Consider the following 19414-nt stretch of genomic DNA (forward strand, 5'->3'; position numbering starts at 1 on the left):
TTCATTGGCCCTCTTTCTTAAATTGAGGTGGTTTTCTTCTATTTCTGGCTTGTTCAGTGTTTTTAGCATGAAAGCTTACAGGATATTCTCAAGTACTTTTCTACATCTATGAAGATTTGGCTTTTGTCTTTTATTAACATTTTATTATAATGATTGATTGGTCTTTATATGTTGAACTGACCTTATATTCTTGGGGTAGATTCTTGGTGTATAATTATTTTTATGTGTTGCTAGATTCTGTTTGATAGTATTTTATTTAGGATTTTTGTGTCTCTTCATAATGGTTAGTTTTCATTTGGCATGGTAGTTTCCTTTTCATGTGATTTCCTCGTCTAGTTTGATATAATGCTAATATTGCTATCATAGAATGAATTGGGAAGTGTTCCTTCCTCATCTGTTTCTTAGAGTTTATGAAGGATTTGGTGTTAATTTTTTAAAAATCTAATAGAATTTCCTCATAAATCTGTTCCTGGAGCTTTTCGTTGTGACAAGTATTTTAGTCATTATTTCAATTTTTTTATAGGTCTATTTATATTTTCTGTTACATCTTTCAGTCAGTTTGGTAGTTTATCATTCTAGAATTTAGCCATTTCATCCAGGATATGGAATTTGGGGTTTTTTTTCTTTTTTAAAATTTTGTTATTTTTATTTTCATTCCAGTATAGTTAATATACAGTGTTACATGAGTTAGGATAACTAATTTGTTGGCATATGATTTTTTATAGTATTTTCTGGTTCTGTTTTGTGTTTCTTTAAGGTTAGTGGTGATGTCTCTTTCATTTCTGATTGTAGCAACTTAAATCTTCTCTAGCTTTTTTCTTGGCCAGTCTAGCTAAAGGTTTGTGAATTTGTTGATTTTTTTCAAACCAACTTTTAGTTTCATTGAACTTCTCTGTTTTTCTATTCTTTATGTTGTGGGTTTTTTTTTTTTTTTTTTCCTGCTACAACATTTTATTTATTTCCTCCTTTTTGCTTGTTTTGGGTTTAGTTTTCAATTCATTTTCTCTCAAGGCACATAGGTTAATGGGTTGTTGGTTTGAATTTCTTAAAAAAAAAAATGTGTGTTTACAGCTACAAATTGCCCTCTAAGTGCTGCTGTAGCTGCATCTTATACCATTTGGTATGTTCTGTTTTCCTTTTTATTAAACTTTTAGTATTTTCTAATGTTCTTTGTGACCCAGTCTTTTACTCAATAGGTGTTTGGGAATATGGGGGTTTTTTGTTTTTGTTTTTGTTTTTACATTTGTATATTTCCCATATTTCCTTTTATTACTTGTTTTATTCCTTTGATTTTGGAGACTGTACCTTTTATGTTTTTCACCTTTTTTTGTGTGTGGCCTGCCATATGGTCTGTCTTGGAGAATTTCTACATGCATTTTTTTAAAAATTACTAATACATAATGTATTATTTGTTTCAGGGGTACAGGCCTGTGATTCATCAGTCTTATACAATACACAGTGCTCACCATAACATATACCCTCCCCAGTGTCCATCACCCAGCCACCCCATTCGTCCTAGCCACCTCCCCTCCAGCAACCCTCAGTTTGTTTCCTAAGATTAAGAGTCTTTTACGGTTTATCTCCCTATCTGGTTTTGTCTTATCTCATTTTTTTCCTCTCTTCCCCTATGATCCTCTGTCTTGTTCCTCAAATTCCACATATCAGTGAGATCATATGATAATTGTCTTTCTGTCATTGATTTATTTCACTTAGCTTAATACCCTCTAGTTCTATCCATGCCATTGCAAATGGTGAGATTTCATTTTTTGATGGCTGAGTAATATTCCGTTGTATATACATACCACATTTTCTTTATCCATTCATCTGTCAGTGGACATCTGGGCTCTTTCCATAGTTTAGCTATTATGGACATTGATGCTATAAACATTGGGGTGCAGGTGCCACTTTGAATTACTACATTTGTATCTTTGGGGTAAATACCCAGTAGTGTAATTCCTGGATCATAGGGTTCTACATGCATTTGACAAAACTATGTATTCTGCTGTTTTGAGATGGAGTGCTGCATATGTTTGTTAGTGTTGTTGAAGTCTTCTGTTTGTTGATCTTCTTTCTGGATTTTCTATCCATTACTGGAAGTGGTTTAGGGATGCCTGGGTGGCTCAGTCAGTGAAGTGTACCACTCTTGATTTTGGCTAAGGTCATGTTCTCGATGTTGTGAGATTGAGCTCTGAGTAGGTATCTGCTCAGTGTAGAGTCTACTTGGGATTTTCTCTCTCCCTCTCCCACTCCCCCCACCTTGTGCAAGCTCTCTAAATAAGTAGGTAGATAGATAGATAGATAGATTTTAAAATATATCTTTATAAAAATATAAAGATATATTTAAAACTATTTTTTGAATAGTTTCCAACTGTTAATATTGAATGTTTTCTTTCTCCTTTAATTCTGTGATTTCTTCATGTATTTTGGGGCTCTGTTCTTAGGTCCATATATGTTTATAAATATTAGATCTTCTTAGAGATTGAACCTTTATTATTATAAATTGACCTTCTCTGTTTTTATTGACAGTTTTTGTCTTAGAATAGATTTTGCCTGATATTAGTAGAATCACCCCAGCTTCCTTTTGGTTATATTTTCATAATGTCTTTTTTTCCCTTATCCTGTTTCTTTCAACATATGTGAACCCTTGAATTTAAAGTGTCTCTTTTGAGGGGGGTATGTAGCAATACAAACCTTTCTCAAGAAACAAGAAAGATCTCAAATACACTACTTAAACTTAGACCTAAAGGACCTGGAGAAAGAACAGCAAATAAAGCCTAAACCTAGAAGAGAATAAAGATGTAGAAATCAATGAAATAGAAACCAAAAGAACAGTAGAAAAGATCAACGAAACTAGGAGCTGGTTCCTTGAAAGAATTAATTAAATTGATAAACCCTCTAGCCAGACTTATAAAAAAAAGGGGGGGGGGACCCAAATAAATAAAATCATGAATGGAAGATGGGTGATCACAACCAACACCTAAGAAATATACCTATAAGATCATACTAGGAGCAACTATATGCCAATAAATTACACAATCTGGAAGAAATAGATGCATTACTAGAGATGTATAAACTACCAAAACTGAAACAGAAAGAAATAGAAAACCTGAACAGACCCATAGCCAGCAAGGAAATTAAAGCAGTAATCAAAAATCCCCCAACAAACAAGAGCCCAGGGCCGGATGGCTTCCCAGGGGAATTCTGTCAAACATTTAAAGAATTAATACCTGTTCTTTTAAAGCTGTTTCAATAAAGCAAAATGGAAGGAAAACTTCCAAACTTTATGAGGCCAGCATTACCTTAATCCTGAAAGTGGACAAAGACCCCACCAAAAAGGAGAGCGTGGATGAACATGGATGCAAGAATTCTCACCAAGATACTGGCCAGTAGGATCCAACAGTACATTAAAAGGAGTATTTACCACGACCAAATGGGATTTATTCCTGGGATGCAAGGGTGATTCAACATTCACAAATCAATCAACGTGGTATATCACATCAGTAAAAGAAAGGACAAGAATCATACGATCGTCTTAATTGATGCAGGAAAAAAAATTGACAAAGTATATCATCCTTTCTTGATTAAAACTCTTCACAGTGTAGGGATAGAAGGAACATACCTCAGCTATCATAAAAGCCATATTTGTAAAGCCCACAGCAAATATCATTCTGAATGGAGAAAACTGAGAGCTTTCCCCCTAAGGTCAGGAACAACACCGCTGTTGTTCCGCATAGTATTGGAAGTCCTAGCCTCAGTAATCAGACAATGAAAGGAAATAAAAGGCATCTGAATCAGCAAAGAAGTCGTCAAACTCTCACTCTTCATAGATTACATGATACTCTATGTGGAATACCCCAAAGATTCCACCCCAAAATTGCTAGAACTCATGCAGGAATTCAGAAAAGTGGGAAGATACAAAATCAGTGCACGGAAATCAGCTGCATTTCTATACACTAACAATGAGACCGAAGAAAGAGCTATCTTTTGTGCTTCTTGTCTCTTTCTCTCCTCTCCTTCTAGGACTACCATTGTGAATGTTGGTGCACTTGATGGTATTCCACAGGTTTCTGAGACTCTGTTTATTTTCTTTCTTCCTCCCCTCCCATACCTTCTCCTCCCCTACCTACCTTATTTGCCCTGGGACAGGCTTCCTCAACAGTAGGGAAGGAGGATGGGAATAAAGCAATTTAAAACAGTATACAGCTTACTATTCTTACTGAGATTTAGCCAATATTCTTGAATAGACACTTCCTGAAATGATTTGGTTAACTACAGAGTCCTTCAGTATAAAGGAATGACACTCCCCCCCCGCCCACACACACACAAATAAAATTAAAAATCCACATGAGGGGTGCCTGGGTGGCTCAGTGGGTTAAAGCCTCTGCCTTCGGCTCAGGTCATGATCCCAGGGTCCTGGGATCGAGCCCCGCATTTGGCTCTCTGCTCAGCAGGGAGCCTGCTTCCTCCTCTCTCTGCCCTTCTCTCTGCCTACTTGTAATCTCTCTGTCAAATAAATAAATAAAATCTTAAAAAAAAATCCACATGAGTCCTATAACATTATTAAGAAAGTCAAATCTGGAAAAAAATCATTTTTTTTAAGCTGTTTTCCTGGCTATTTCCCTGATTTGTTCTTAATTCAACTTTTCTTAATTTTAGCCTCACTTCCTATCTGTGCATCTGAAAAATTTCAAAATAATTAAGACCTAATTTCTTTTTGTTTAACGTTCTTCCTTTAGTCTGTCTCCTTTCTTACATTTTACTATAAGTAGCACAAAGAAACCAGAGGGCACTTTGCTTTGCTTAGAAATTTCCCTAGATAGATTACCCCATTTATTAGGCACATTTTCTGCTTTCCAAGTTACTGCACACAGCAGGAAAACTTTACTGCACACAACACAAAACTTTCTGTCCCTACAAAATAAGTATATTCTTTCCTCTACTTTCCAGTAACTTTTACCTCATTGTCTTACAATCCTCACCCTACACATCTTATCAAAAACCATGAAGCTCCTATTAACAACTTAAGGTACTTTTTGGCATACAGTGTTAATTTTCTCCAAAGCCCACTGCTTGGTTCTAAAGCCAATCCTACATTTTAGATTTTTATTACAATAACATCCCACTAACATGTAACAAAATCTTTATTATTTATTATTACTATTTAGTAAATTGTACCCCAAACTTAGCGGTTTAAAACAAACATCTCATATTTTCTCTGAGCTGGGAATCTCACAGAGTAGCATAGCTGGATATTTGGCTGCTCTGATGGGATCAGCTAGGATTACAGTCATCTGGGATTTCATTGATCTGGAATATCTTCTTTCAAGTTCACTCACTGGGTGTTTGCAGGGGACTTCAGTTCCTCTCCATGTTAGGCTCTCCATAGAACTTCTAACAGTGTGGCCGCCTCCAGAATGAGTGATAAGAGATATTGACGGACAGAGGAGGGGATGGCGGAGGGAGGTAACAGCAAATAGTAACAGTCAAGAGTATCCAGGATAGAACCCACATTCTTTTATAATTTGATCTTAGAAGTGACAGACTTCTTTAGTATGCTGTCAGTCACCCATGCCACCACAGATATAACATGGAAGGGGCTACACAACAGAATGAAGCCAGAAGGTTAAAATCATTGAGGACTATCTTGAAACTGACTATTACAAAAAGCTTGTTAAAACTTTTGAATTAATTAGGTTTGAAAAATTAAGAAGGCAAAAAATAAGTTATTTCTGTCTTCTTGGGGACAGTAGACTCTGTTTCCACGTGGCAGCATTCTCTCTTCCAGCCAAATACTTATTACTTGCTTGACCTTTGGAAACATTACAATTCCTGTTCTGTATCTCTAGTTAACTCCTTTGCTTTTTTATGGTTATGACAGCTTGTAGACATAATCTAGAAGGCTCATTAGCTAATCAGCATTTTTTGTTTCTTTGTCTCTTTTCTTAATTAATAAACATACACTTATTCCCCAATATAAAGGACTAAAAACTGAGTACATGAAAAAACAAAAAACAGAGTGGCACAATGTATTCTGCTTTAAACTTTTTAAACTTAGCTCTAAACTCAACCCTAAAGTTGTAGCCCCAGTCTGATGATATGAATCCAAGTATGTTTCTGTTCTTTTTTGGTAAATTTAATTATTTTTAACTTATAAGTTGACATTCAATAAATTATAGCACAGTTAAACAAAATACCTAGAAGTAAATCTAACATCTCTTTTTAACAACATAATACAAAGCAAAATTAGGTTTAGAAAAAGATGGAGAAGAATGTTCACAGAAGCCTTCAAAGATACCTGGAGGTAATAATCAAGAAATTATTTTTTAAAATGGGAGTTTTTATATACAACTTGGAAATTTCTTGTTTTGGTAATCTGCATCATTTAGGGTACTTGTGCTAATACTATCTATTCTGGAACAAAAAGTATCAAAATACTTAGAAGTTAGGTCCTTTGTATTTTCCCAATTAGCTTGTAATTTTATATTAATCTAGTTAATATTTTTACTTATTTGGCATTTTGTGACTTAAATAAAATATAACTGCTCAGTCTACATCTTAATGGTGAATGTTTCCTAGACTGTTAAAATGCCAAGTACAGGAATTTAGTATTTTATCTACATTCTTACATAACCTTAAAATATCCTGTGAGCAGGCCCTATTATGATTTTGAATGTTCTATTATCATTTCCATTTTTATGAACAAAGAAACTAAAACTTAGAAGGGATATGTAACTACCCTAAGTTCATAAGGGTGGCTAAGATTCCAGCATATAGCTAAATCCTTTTCCAGTACATTAGAACAACAGCAACTTCTTTCAAGATATGTCTCCACAGGCAAAGGAAACAAAAGCGAAAATAAACTTTGGGACTTCACCAAAATCAAAAGCTTCTGCACAGCAAAGGAAACAGTCAAGAAAACAAAGAGGCAACCCACGGAATGGGAGAAGATATTTGTAAATGACAGTACAGACAAAAGGTTGATATCCAGGATCTATAAAGAACTCCTCAAACTCCACACACACAAAACAGACAATCATATCAAAAAATGGGCAGAAGATATGAACAGACATTTCTCCAATGAAGACATACAAATGGCTATCAGGCACATGAAAAAATGTTCATCATCACTAGCCCTCAGGGAGATTCAAATTAAAACCACATTGAGATATCACCTTACACCAGTTAGAATGGCCAAAATTAGCAAGACAGGAAACAACATGTGTTGGAGGGGATGTGGAGAAAGGGGAATCCTCTTACACTGTTGGTGGGAATGCAAGTTGGTGCAGCCACTTTGGAGAACAGTGTGGAGATTCCTCAAGAAATTAAAAATAGAACTTCCCTATGACCCTGCCATTGCACTCCTGGGTATTTACCCCAAAGATACAGATGTTGTGAAAAGAAGGGCCATCTGTACCCCAATGTTTATAGCAGCAATGACCACAGTCGCCAAACTGTGGAAAGAACCAAGATGCCCTTCAATGGACGAATGGATAAGGAAGATGTGGTCCATATACACTATGGAGTATTATGCCTCCATCAGAAAGGATGAATACCCAACTTTTGTAGCAACATGGACAGGACTGGAAGAGATTATGCTGTGTGAAATAAGCCAAGCAGAGAGAGTCAATTATCATATGGTTTCACTTACTTGTGGAGCATAACAAATATCATGGAGGACATGGGGAGTTAGGAGAAGGGAGTTGAGGGAAATTGGAAGGGGAGGTGAACCATGAGAGACTATGGACTCTGAAAAACAATCTGAGGGGTTTGAAGTGGCGGGGGTGGTGGGAGGTTGGGGTACCAGGTTGGTGGGTATTATAGAGGGCACGGATTGCATGGAGCACTAGGTGCGGTGCAAAAATAAGGAATACTGTTATGCTGAAAATAAATAAAAAATAAATTAAAAAAAAAAAAAAGAACAATAGTGCCTCTCTTCCCTACGGGATTCTAAAGGAAGAATAAATGTGAAGGCTAAAATACTACATTTTTTTGCCCATAGTTTCTTCTCTCAGATGTTTTTTCAGAATTCAAAATTTTTTGCTTTGAAAGAGGTCATATAAGGATATTTATTTTGTAACATCTCAAAAACAACATCCTGTGATCAAATATATTGATATTTCCACAGGATCATAAATAGATTCATTTTAGCCCAGATCACATTTTGCTACCAAATTTGGAGATAGTCATGGTGGAAGTCGTTTGTTGCCTCTCCTCACCTCCAAATAGTTTATGTTTTCAAACCATCTTGCATTTTAGAATCAGGTATCTGTAACTGTAGATGTTAGTTGGGGAACTTGGCTGCAGATTTCTTAGACATGTGCTCCAGCTAATATTGAACTCCAGAACTAAAAAGACTTAATCTTTCAGTCTTCCTGGATCAAAGCAGGCCTATTTACATAATACTGATCTGCATGGGTAAGAGTTAAGGTATTTAAGGAGCAAAGAATTAGTATCTCTAGTTTCACTTCTAAAAGGAAGAGGTATGGAGCCTAATCACATCTGCATAGTCATCCTTCCCAATTTACTCATAGTTCTGCCTCTGAAGGAGCAGAGTAAATAAAAGGATTGAAGTGAGGCCAGAAGTGTGTGTGTGAAGAAGCCACCACCACCCACCTTCCTCAAATACCAAACCTTTTATCATTATTATTGTTTACAAGTTGTCTGTCCTTATTCAACACTTCTTATATAAAATCATTAATTGTTGTAGCTTTTGTACAAGTTACAAGCAGAAGTGTGTATCACTACTGACCTTCATTATAGTTGTAGCTGATCAAGATGTATTGGGGTCAAGGATTGATTAAGACCCTCAAAAATGGTATTGCTGGGCGCCTGGGTGGCTCAGTGGGTTGAGCCGCTGCCTTCGGTTCAGGTCATGATCCCACGGTCCTGGGATCGAGTCCCGCATCGGGCTCTCTGCTCAGCAGGGAGCCTGCTTCCCCTTCTCTCTCTCTGCCTGCCTCTCTGCCTACTTGTGATCTCTTTCTCTGTCAAATAAATAAATAAAAATATTTTTTAAAAATGGTATTGCTGTTTTTATTGGAGAGTCTTAGTAGATGCATGCTGAAATATTAAGGAGTGAAATAACATAATTCTCCACTGTACTTTCAGTGGTTCTACAAATAAAAGAAGTTTAAAAAGTGAATGTGAAAGAATACTGACAATTCTTGAATCTTGGTAGAGGCCGCCTGTATCACTTTATTTTCTTTATTTTTTCTTTATGATTGAAATTTCTCAATATAATTTGAAGAAAGGAAAATTTTTGATGATGACATTTGGGTTATATATGGAATACAGATTTGACAGAATGGAACAATTTAATGGTAATAAATAGTTATAAGAGTATATGTTTCATAGAGTTACAATATTTTATAAGAGTTTTGTTTAATAGCTAATGCATATAATTACTTTGTATATTAAGTTACAAATTGCTCAGTTACAATTTATGTTCACATTCTAAGTGTTTTAAACCCTGAAAATAAGCTGTTCTGCTTCTATGTCTAATTCTTTTCTGTATTTTAGTTTGAGACTGAAAATATTTGGTCTTTTTTATTGTTGTTGTCTTTCGAAGATTTTGTTTATTTAATTATTTGAGAGGATGTGGGTGCCTGTGGTGGGAGGGGCAAAGGGGGAGAAAGAGGGAGAATCTCAAGTGGACTCCACGTTTAGCAGGGAGCCCTTCTTGGGGATTCATCTCACAACCCTGAGATCATGACCTGAGTCCAAATCAGGAGTGGGATGCTCAACTCACTGAGCCATGCAGGGGCCCTGGAAAATGTTTTTGTTTTTGTTTTTAAAGATATATTTTATTTATTTGACAGAGAGAGAGAGAGAGAGATCACAAGTAGGCAGAGAGAGAGGGGGAAACAGGCTCCCTGCTGAGCAGAGAGCCCGATGTGGGGCTCAATCCCTGGACCCTGGGATCATGACCTGAGCCAAAGGCAGAGGCTTTAACCCACTGAGCCACCCAGGTGCCCCGAAAACATTTGTTTTTAAGAAATGATTAAATATACCAAGTTCCGGTTGATGTAATACTAATTAAATCTACAAGGTTTCTGTTACTAAGTCCTAGAAGTCATTAGCAATTGTGGACTGAACTGAAGACTTCTGAAACCATTAATTTTTAATAAAATAAGTTTAAGTATTGATATTTTCCATTTCTCTTTTTTAATGCCTATCATGTTTATTTCTTCCCTAGATCTTCCTCAGAACTGTGATCCTAACATTCCCTTAGTTGCTCAGGAATTAATGAAAAAGATGATACGTCAGTTTGCAATTGAGTATATTTCAAAAAGTGGTAAAATTCAAGAAAATAGAAATGGTTCAATTGGACCAAGTCTAATATGTAAAAGTATCCAAATGAATCAAGCAGAAAACTCCCTTCAGGAAGAGCAGGAAGGCCCCTTAGACCTCACTGTGAATCGAATGCAAGAACAAAATACTCAGCAAGGTAAGATTTTGTGTGTGTGCAATTCATAATTTTATGTTTTAATATTTAATATACATAAAACCTTACATTCATAAAAATTTTATTTTAGAAGTAATTTTACTTGCAATTAGCCTATGTGATATGAACTAGAGAGAAGTGCTGAATTTTGTATTTGACTTTGTTTACAGAATAGGAAATTTGGGTTGCCCTTGGTTTCTTTTCACAATACAATGTATGGTGAGAGAATCTTCACAAGCAGCTTAAAAGCAAAGAATACAAATAAGGAGATGTATAAATTATTTTTAAAATGTTACAGCTAAGAACACTAAGCACTTACTGTTCAGTTTTTTACACCTAAGTGAAAAATTTTTAAAAAATGATTTTTCTTCAATTATTTATGATGTAACTGAGGAAAAAGAAAGTTAATATATATGATAAATAATCATGCAATTAAATATATAGAGATACATTTTTCATAAGAATTCTGAGTGACGAAGGCTATGTTGGTCTTATCTGATAGTTGATTAAAAAAGAGCCATGATTCTAGAGGAAAGGAAGGAAAGGCCTTATAAGTGTTTGTGGGGGATGCCAAATAAGTGTTTGCCTAGAGAACAGAGAACAGATATCTTTTGTTAACACAGGTTAGGGATAGTGTTTTCAGTCCGTGATGCCAGGAAAATATCAGCATTAGATTTGATCACAGAAGGCAGTGTGTGTTTGGGCTCTAATGAAGTACCTAGTCAATGTTTAAAGAAGGTAATTTTTTCATTGTATAAAACATTAAAATTAAGTAATGAAATATGGAAATGATTTTCTCTTCTTGCTTGCCTAATTTTAGTTCATGGGAGTTTAGTTATGTAGAAAGATATGAGAAATATTAAAATAATAATTAGTTTATTAAACAGAAATGTCAAAGATGACTGTGATATGAGGCTTAAGGGAAAAATATATCAACACATAGAATTTTGGAAAATAGAAAGCATAGAATTTTTAGAATTTTGCATGCTTTTTGCCTTTTTTTTTTTTTTTTGCTTTTCCGTGTTTCATATCCTCTTACAGCTCCTTGTCAAAGGCAGTTCAGTGTTCTAAAGAGAGTAAAACATACGTTTTTGTATCTGACATACTTGTGGTTGACCAGCTCTGCTACTAATTACTTGAACAAGTAACTTTACCTGTTGGAGCCTTAAGTTTCCTCATTTGTTATTTGGCATTAATAATAATAGCAAACTCATTAGAGCAATGCGAAAATTAAATTTGAGCTAACAGACTCATAAAAGATAAACACTGGCCTCCATACTCTGTACCTCCTTTTTCTTACTACCACAGAAGAGAGGTCTTAGCAGTAACATTATAGTGATCTGTAAATATTTGTGTGCTCATTATATTAAAGTAGGGCAGAACTTTATTTGAATAGCCCAGGAAGTAGAATTAGGATCTAGAAATTAAATGGAAACAGATTTCAGGTCCATATACAAAAGAATATTTCTGAGGATCAGACATTTCTCCAGTTGGTTGCCTTATCATTAGAGGTATTCAGAAGCATCAGATGAGTTGTTGGAATAAATGACATTTTAAAAGTAAATTTCCATTCCTTACATTCTTTGGTTCTATGAACTTAAGTGATAAGGCAAACCCAAGTAATGGTATTCTCGGCAAAGTGCACAGATATGTATGTGAACATCCTTTTCATCTGAAGGTTGAAAAGAGTAATGATAGTGGATAAATAGTTTCTTGATGATTTTGGTGGATTACCTCGTATCTTACATGATAATAGGAATCATTTGGTCTAGTGTGGCTTGTAGTGTAGAGGGCAAGAGAGAGAATGTTAATAGAGTGAGCCAAAGAAATAGATAGAGACCAAATTATGAGAAAGTTACACAAGAATTATTAAAGATTTTGACTTTCTTAGGGCCACAGAAAGCTACTAGATTGCTTCAAGCAGTGAGTAATGAAATTAGTTTTTGTTGTTTTTTTTTTGTAAAGCCATTCTGTGGTGTAGATTGGTAGGCTCTAAGTTTGCATACTTGCACATGAAATCTTAAAACAAAACCAAAAAAAAAGGAGCACATATCCTTTGATGCATTTGTATGTGCATGTGTGTTTATGTATGCACACCAATATCTGTACTAATCTTTCCATAAATTAAAATTTTTAAGGTTGAAATAAAGATATTATAAACAATTTTTAAATAACTTGCTAATCATGACTTCACTACCAATATGTTTCTACACAGTATGGACTTTGGGAGAATTTTATTAGTGATGATAGAAGATATAAATCCATACTTCAAATGGTTTTCTTAAGAATTAAAATTTGGGGGTTGGGGGCACCTGGGTGGCCTAGTTGGTTAAGCATCTGACTTCAGCTCAGTCAGATCATGATCTCAGAATCCTGGGATCAAGCTCCTGCGTCACGTCTCGGGGCTCCCTGCTCAGCAGGGATTCTGCTTGTCCTCCTCCCTCTCTCCCTCCCCACACTGGTTCTTGCTTATTCTGACTCTCTCTCTCAGATAATAGATAATAATAAATAAATAAAATCTTAAAAAGAAAAGAAATTAAATTTTTTTGGCCTGATTTCACTGTTCTTACCTATAATCAATTAAGTGCTTATACTAGCAGTAGCAGTGTTCCACTTTTATTTGCTAGTGCTTACATTTTTCGTAGTATTCTAACCACATACATTTAAGCTCATTGTTCATTCTATGAGTTACTTTATTCAAATTAGAGAATGTAATCCATAAATCTATTGGCTAATCTACGTGAATATTTTTGGGTGGTCTAACTTACAAATCTTTAAATTATCAATCAGATGGTTTTGTAGGTAAACTTCATATAACCTTAAAGCAATAGATAATTTCTGTCTTTTACAGACTGTTTTAAAGAAAAGAGAAATATTGTTATAATCTCTATACCAAAAAGAGACAAAAATAACAAAAGAAAGAAAAGTTGCAAACCAGTCTTATTTACAGACATAGGTACAAAAATCCTAAATAAATATTAGCAAATTGAATATAGTGAAGTATAAAAACATAATAAATAATGACAGGGAGGCATGGATGATTCCACAATTGAAAAACCTCTATGATTTTCCACATTGCCAAAAAGAAAAGAGACGAAACATATCATCTTAATAGATAAGAAAAATTCTACAAAAGCTGACAAATTTATAATAAAATTGTTTATCAAATTAAGAGTAAATGTATACTGCGACTACCAAAAATATCATATCCTAATGATTTAAAGTAATAGATAACAATGCACACAATCACCAGTTTTCACCATTTTCCAGACCAAAGAGGTCCTGACTTAAATAGCACAGTGAGGGAAAAAATATATAATTATGAAAATTAGCAATAATAAATATAAGGAAAGAATGAACAAAATTGTGGTTGCTTTACAAACAGCATGGTTGTGTATGTAGAAAGTATGAAAGAATAGGTTAAACTTCTAGAACTGATAAAAAGTTCAGAAAATATACTGCTCACAAGATCAGTATATATTACATCAAATCAGCAACCATCCTGTTAGACAACACAGTTTTTTAAAAATCTCATTTACAATAGCAAAATAAGCAGGAAATGCACCAGAACACCAAAGAATGAAACTAATACAATGTTTTAAACCTTATGGATAACATACTGCTACTGAAGGATGAAAAATAAGGCTCCCAAAATAAGTGATTATATTTTAAATGAATGGACAGACTCTAAAAGATGGCATTTCATCCTTAATATGCTTATAGATTCAGTGTCACTCCAGTCAAATCTCATTGGATTTATTGTGGAAAGTGACTTGCCAATCTTAAAATTTATGGGTAGTACTTAAAGAGCTAAGCATAACTAAGTCAAGGTGGTTGAGGGAGTCCCTCTAAAACATATTACTTAATATGTTTAACAGTTAAAACATGGTGCTGTTGGCCATATACAAATCAGTAGAACAGTTTAGCAATCTGGAACTCTCCAGACATTAGTGGAATCTGGTACAAGACAGAGATGTCATTATAAATCACTGGGAAGGATGGCCTATTGAATAAATGGTTCTGGGACAACTGGTTACCCATGTAGGACCAAAAAAAAAAAAGATGATTCCTACCTCACACAACTCACAAAAGTAATTCCAGTGGGCTAATGGGCTAAAATGTGAAAAGAAACACAAAAAGTAAAGATACAGGATTAAATCCTGATAAACTCAAAGAAGACTTTTTTAAGATACAAGAATAACAATCCATACAACAATTTTGTAAATTCGACTGTATTAAAATAAACTTAACTCTTATAAAGGTCATTGTGAACAGAGTGAAAATGCAAGACTCAAATGGAGAGAGTATTTATAACTATTCTAACTGGCAACCCCTTCAACTAACAGAACAAAACTAGAGTGAATGAGAAAAACACAACTATGTAGAAAAATAGGCAAAAACACTATCAGAACAGAATTAGTCATATAAGCAAAGAAAAAGATATTCAAAAGAATATCCTACCTAGCCTCTATGCCAATATAGCATTCTTAGAAAGAATAACTATCATATGAGAGATGGTAATTCAACTGCTGATCAATAAGTACTTTCAAAAAACCTTTGATAGCTCTGATAATTAAGCTTGTATCTCTGAAATATCCATCCTTTGTTTTGTATTTTTTCTATCTGCAACAATATTTTGCTTAACAGTACTATAAATACTTGTAGAAATTACTGTAACTCTAGGACTTCTCTTTTCCATGCTAATCTTCAGGGGTGTTTTCCCCTGTCTGCAGCAATAGGAGAAAATTTACTTCTACTAGTGCTGTAAATATTTATTGGAACTATTATGTCTCTCTAAACTTCTGATTTCCATGCAGATCTTTTCATCTTGTTCTTCCTGTTTCTTTCGATTGTTCTTCACAAGTCAGTTTCCATATTCCTCATTTTCCTTTCCCTCTCTTCTACAAACTCTAGACTAGTTTAAAATGCAATTACCCAGCTTAAAATTGCCATTTACTTCTCCATAGTACTTTCTAACCAGGTGTTTGAAATATTAGAGATATTTCTTTGTGCACTTTCATTTCTACAGATTTGTGGAAATACTCAGCTTTAGAAACTGGGAGGAAGTAAGGCACCCATTGCTTATACCAATGATTCTTTTTTGCCCTGGCACACTAAGTTAAAAAACAGGTCGAAATAACATCCGTATATCATTTTTTTAAATTTCAGTCTTAATCTGGGGCCAGACTGAAAACTTCTAAAGTGCAGGGAGAAATTTGCAATTTATGAACTTTATCATTATTGTGATACTCATGAAGAACTTATCAGTCCTATACAAAACAAGATCAGATGTGGGGCAGAGATGAAGTAGCATGTAGCATGTCATTGGCCCTGTTGGTGTAGATTCCCGCCATGAGGTCCAGTGATAGTTTCATAGAACTTTCTTTATAGTAAATTTCTTGCTGCATTGCAATTGTTTCCATGTTTATCTTTCCACTATAATATACCTTTGGAAGTAGGAATCTGTCTCTTCATTTTTATATTCCCAGTACATGTATGATATATGACATGTTGGATTTATTGGATTAAAAACCTTCATTGTTTTCAAATGCTGTTGACAACTAAAATGAGAATTGAGACTTGATCATTGGATTTATGATTTTTTAGCAATGAAATTTTTTATTTTAATCATTTTAAATGGAAAATACCTTAATGCTTTCTTAAGCAACATGTAAAACATTAAACGTCATAATGAACATTAGTTATTGCACTACATTGTAGTATTTTTTTTTTGACATTTTAGAATTTTTTTCCCTCAAGTTAATTGACAACAGATAAGTTAAAAAAAATTTTTTTTTCAGAAATTACCACTACACATTGCTACCGGTAGATTAACCTTTGGAAATCATATTTCCTAGTTTAAGATTAAAAAAGAAATTATGTATGAGATTAATATCAGCTAGGCTTCAAATGAGCATTTGGAGACTGCACTGAATACCTTACACGGCTTTCAGTGATATGTTTATTAAGTATCCTTTGCTGCTGCTGCTGCTGCTGTCACTACTAGTCTGGTTTCTTGTCTGAGATTAAGGTAGGTGAAATTGTCAGCTGAGATGTTAAACTGTAATTAAGAGAGCCATGTGGTTTTATGATGTTGTGTTTATGCTGTTTATAAATGGAGTCTGTTGTTATTCTATTAGGAAAATACTGAACAGTTTTTATAGTTCAGTTCAGAAGGTATTTCTCTGTCTGCTAATGAAGGCAATAAAATTACCCATCTTGTTTTTCAGTGCTGAGCCTTTGTTTTCCAAGGCTAAAGACAGAAGAAATATGTTATGTTATGTTTAAGATGAATACCATATTTTATTAAACCTGAAGAATAAAAATGTATATCTAGATTATTCATGTTGCTTTCAATCTAATATTCTTGACTCTAGGCATGGAAGAGACAGGTGATACTTCAAATTTCCAAATTGAGGCATCCCATTCATCTGCTTTAAAACCTTTTAATGGCTTCTGATTGTCCTTAGGATAAAATTTAAAATCCTGAAACTGCCAAAATCCAGCTCCTGTCTACCAAGTCTCATTTCGTTTGGTCCTCATTCTGGTTATCTCTCATTTTCTTCAATATGTCATACACTCTGGCCTCAGAACATTCACACATGCTAGTGCCTCTCTGTAGAAGCCACTCTCTACCCCTACCAATTTATTCTAAATAAAACTTACTCTTCTTTTTTTCAGGTCTTTTAAACATCACGTCTCTAAGGAAACCTCTCTATACCTCCTAAATTTCATGTGTACACACACACACACACACTCACTGATGTGTGTGTGTGCACATTCTATTAATTTCCCACCAAAATTTAGTTTGGGTCTCTTTTATTTTCTCATAGCATCATGTGTTCTTTTGTAGCACTATTACCCCTATAATTATTTGTTTCCATCATCTTATTTTGTGGTTTCTGTTTGTTAAGCTTTTTCCCCCATCCTTTATTTTCTTTTAGGTTGCGTTTTCCCCCCTATTTCACTTTTTTTTCCTTTGCTGACCATTCCTTCCTATATCTCAGATTTTCCTCTGGGAACAAAAATTCTTATAGTAAACAGAATTCTCTTAATTCCATTGATAACAAATTTCCAGGTTTTTTCAGTTTCTTACTCTTTTTTTTTTTTTAATGTACTTAAAGGGATAATTTTTCTCGGTATACAACTTTAGGCTGACAATTACTTTTTTTTTTTTGAGAGTGTCCTGACTTCCTTTGTTGCTATAACTACAATTAATAGGCTTTCCTTTATAAGTAATCTTCATACTCTGTAACTCTAAACAACTCTTTCTCTGTACGCATGTTTTCTTTATGCATTCTGTAGGTTGTCTTGGATATGTTTGGGTATAGATTAATTTTATTTATTCTGATTGGTAATCATATGGTTTCTATAACTTAGGACAAATGTCTTTCATTGTTTGTGATTTTTTTTAGCCATTATCTTTTTTTAAATTTAATTTTATTTTTTTTTCAGTGTTTCAAAATTCATTGTTTATGCACTACACTCACTGCTCCATGCAATACATGCCCTCCATAATACCCACCACCAGGCTCACCCCCCACCAAACCCTCAGTTTGTTTCTCAGAGTCCACAGTCTCTCATGGTTTATCTCCCCTTCCAATTTTCCCCAACTCATTTCTCTTCTCCATCTCCCAATGTCTTCCGTGCCATTATCTTTTCAAATGTATTATAATTCTCACTTTATCACCTGTCAGAATCTACTGAGACATATTTTGGATCCTCTCATTCTATCCTCTATATCACTTATCTTCTTTTATATCTTCCATTTCTTCGTCTCCTTTTGTTGCATCTTGATTGGTGTATTTAGAAGTCTCCAAATTCACTTATTCTCCCCTGAGCTATTCTGATTACTGCTTAACCTGTATCTTGAATTTCTGTTTTGTTACTACATTTTTCATTTCCAGAATTATTTGTAAAATTTTTGAAAATGCCAGTCAGTGTGCCCCTAATTTTAAAAAAGAATCAATAAGCAAGATACCAAAAGTGATTTAGGAGGATTATTTTAGGTAAGGTGGTCTCCCTGAGGAGAGGCTTGAATAATGAGAAGTCCTCCACATGAAGGTTTGAGGACAAGGCAGAAGAAATATCAAAAACAAAGACAAAAATTTCAGATAGCAAAAAAGGGCAGGAACAAATCAGTTATATTTGAGGAACCATATGAAGATTTCCTCAGTTAACTTAAAAATCAGAAGACTATTCAAAGCTTTTTCTATAAAGTCAGATTATAAAATGTGAAGAAATATAATTGTCACAGAAAGTATGAACTTGATGTTTCACTTTTCTGTCTTGTAAAGAATATCACAAGCAAATACCAATACACTCTACAATCAGATATTCCTTAAATGTTGCCATGTAAACAAACCAACACTTGACTAATCTACTAAGCTATATGAAGCATAAAAAGAAAGAAGGAGAGGAAGAGAGGGGAGAGAAAGAAGAGCAGAAGGAAAAGATAAACTTCCTTATAGCCATTACATTTTTCCTGAATATTTGTTGCAGTTTGATAGAACGTTGGCCACTGTAGCAACATGTGGTTTTTAAGTGACAATACTTTGGATTCTAGTATTTTAGTTTCCTTTGTAATTTTTTATTTTCCCTCTAAAGTGATAACTTTCATAATGTGTATCTTAATATAACTTTGAAGTTATCAGTTTGCCAAAATTGTGTTCTTGTGCTTAGATTGAAAAAAAAAAAAAAATTCTGTTTAAAATCTTCCTCACTGGCACCTAGGTGGCTTAGTCATTAAGTGGCTGCCTTTGGCCCAGGTCATGATCCCAGAGTTCCGGGATCGAGCCCAGGCATTGGGCTCCGTGCTCAGTGGGAAGCCTGCTTCTCCCTCTCCCCCTTCCCCTGCTTGTGTTCCCTCTCTCGCTGTGTCTCTCTCTGTCAAATAAATAAATAAAATCTTTTAAAAAATAATAAAATCATACTCTTAGTTTTCTGTTACATGAAGAACAGGATTTAAAT

At 34.5% G+C, this 19414-nt stretch overlaps 1 protein-coding gene across 8 annotated transcripts in view; it reads left to right on the forward strand.

Moving 5' to 3' along the window:
* The window catches only part of LCORL (ligand dependent nuclear receptor corepressor like), a 157812-nt gene that overhangs the window by 91463 nt on the left and 46935 nt on the right, over nt 1-19414 (forward strand). For all 8 annotated transcript variants that reach the window (XR_006381072.1, XM_044226034.1, XM_044226035.1 and 5 more), the window contains exon 5: nt 10196-10447. Coding sequence is in view for 7 of the 8 variants with exons in the window: in XM_044226034.1 (XP_044081969.1) it covers nt 10196-10447 (252 nt within the window). In the remaining variant the exon portion in view is untranslated. The remainder of the gene's footprint in view (nt 1-10195; nt 10448-19414) is intronic.

The sequence above is a fragment of the Neovison vison genome, chromosome 11 (assembly GCF_020171115.1).
Source record: "Neovison vison isolate M4711 chromosome 11, ASM_NN_V1, whole genome shotgun sequence".
NCBI classification, from domain to species: Eukaryota; Metazoa; Chordata; class Mammalia; order Carnivora; family Mustelidae; genus Neogale; species Neogale vison.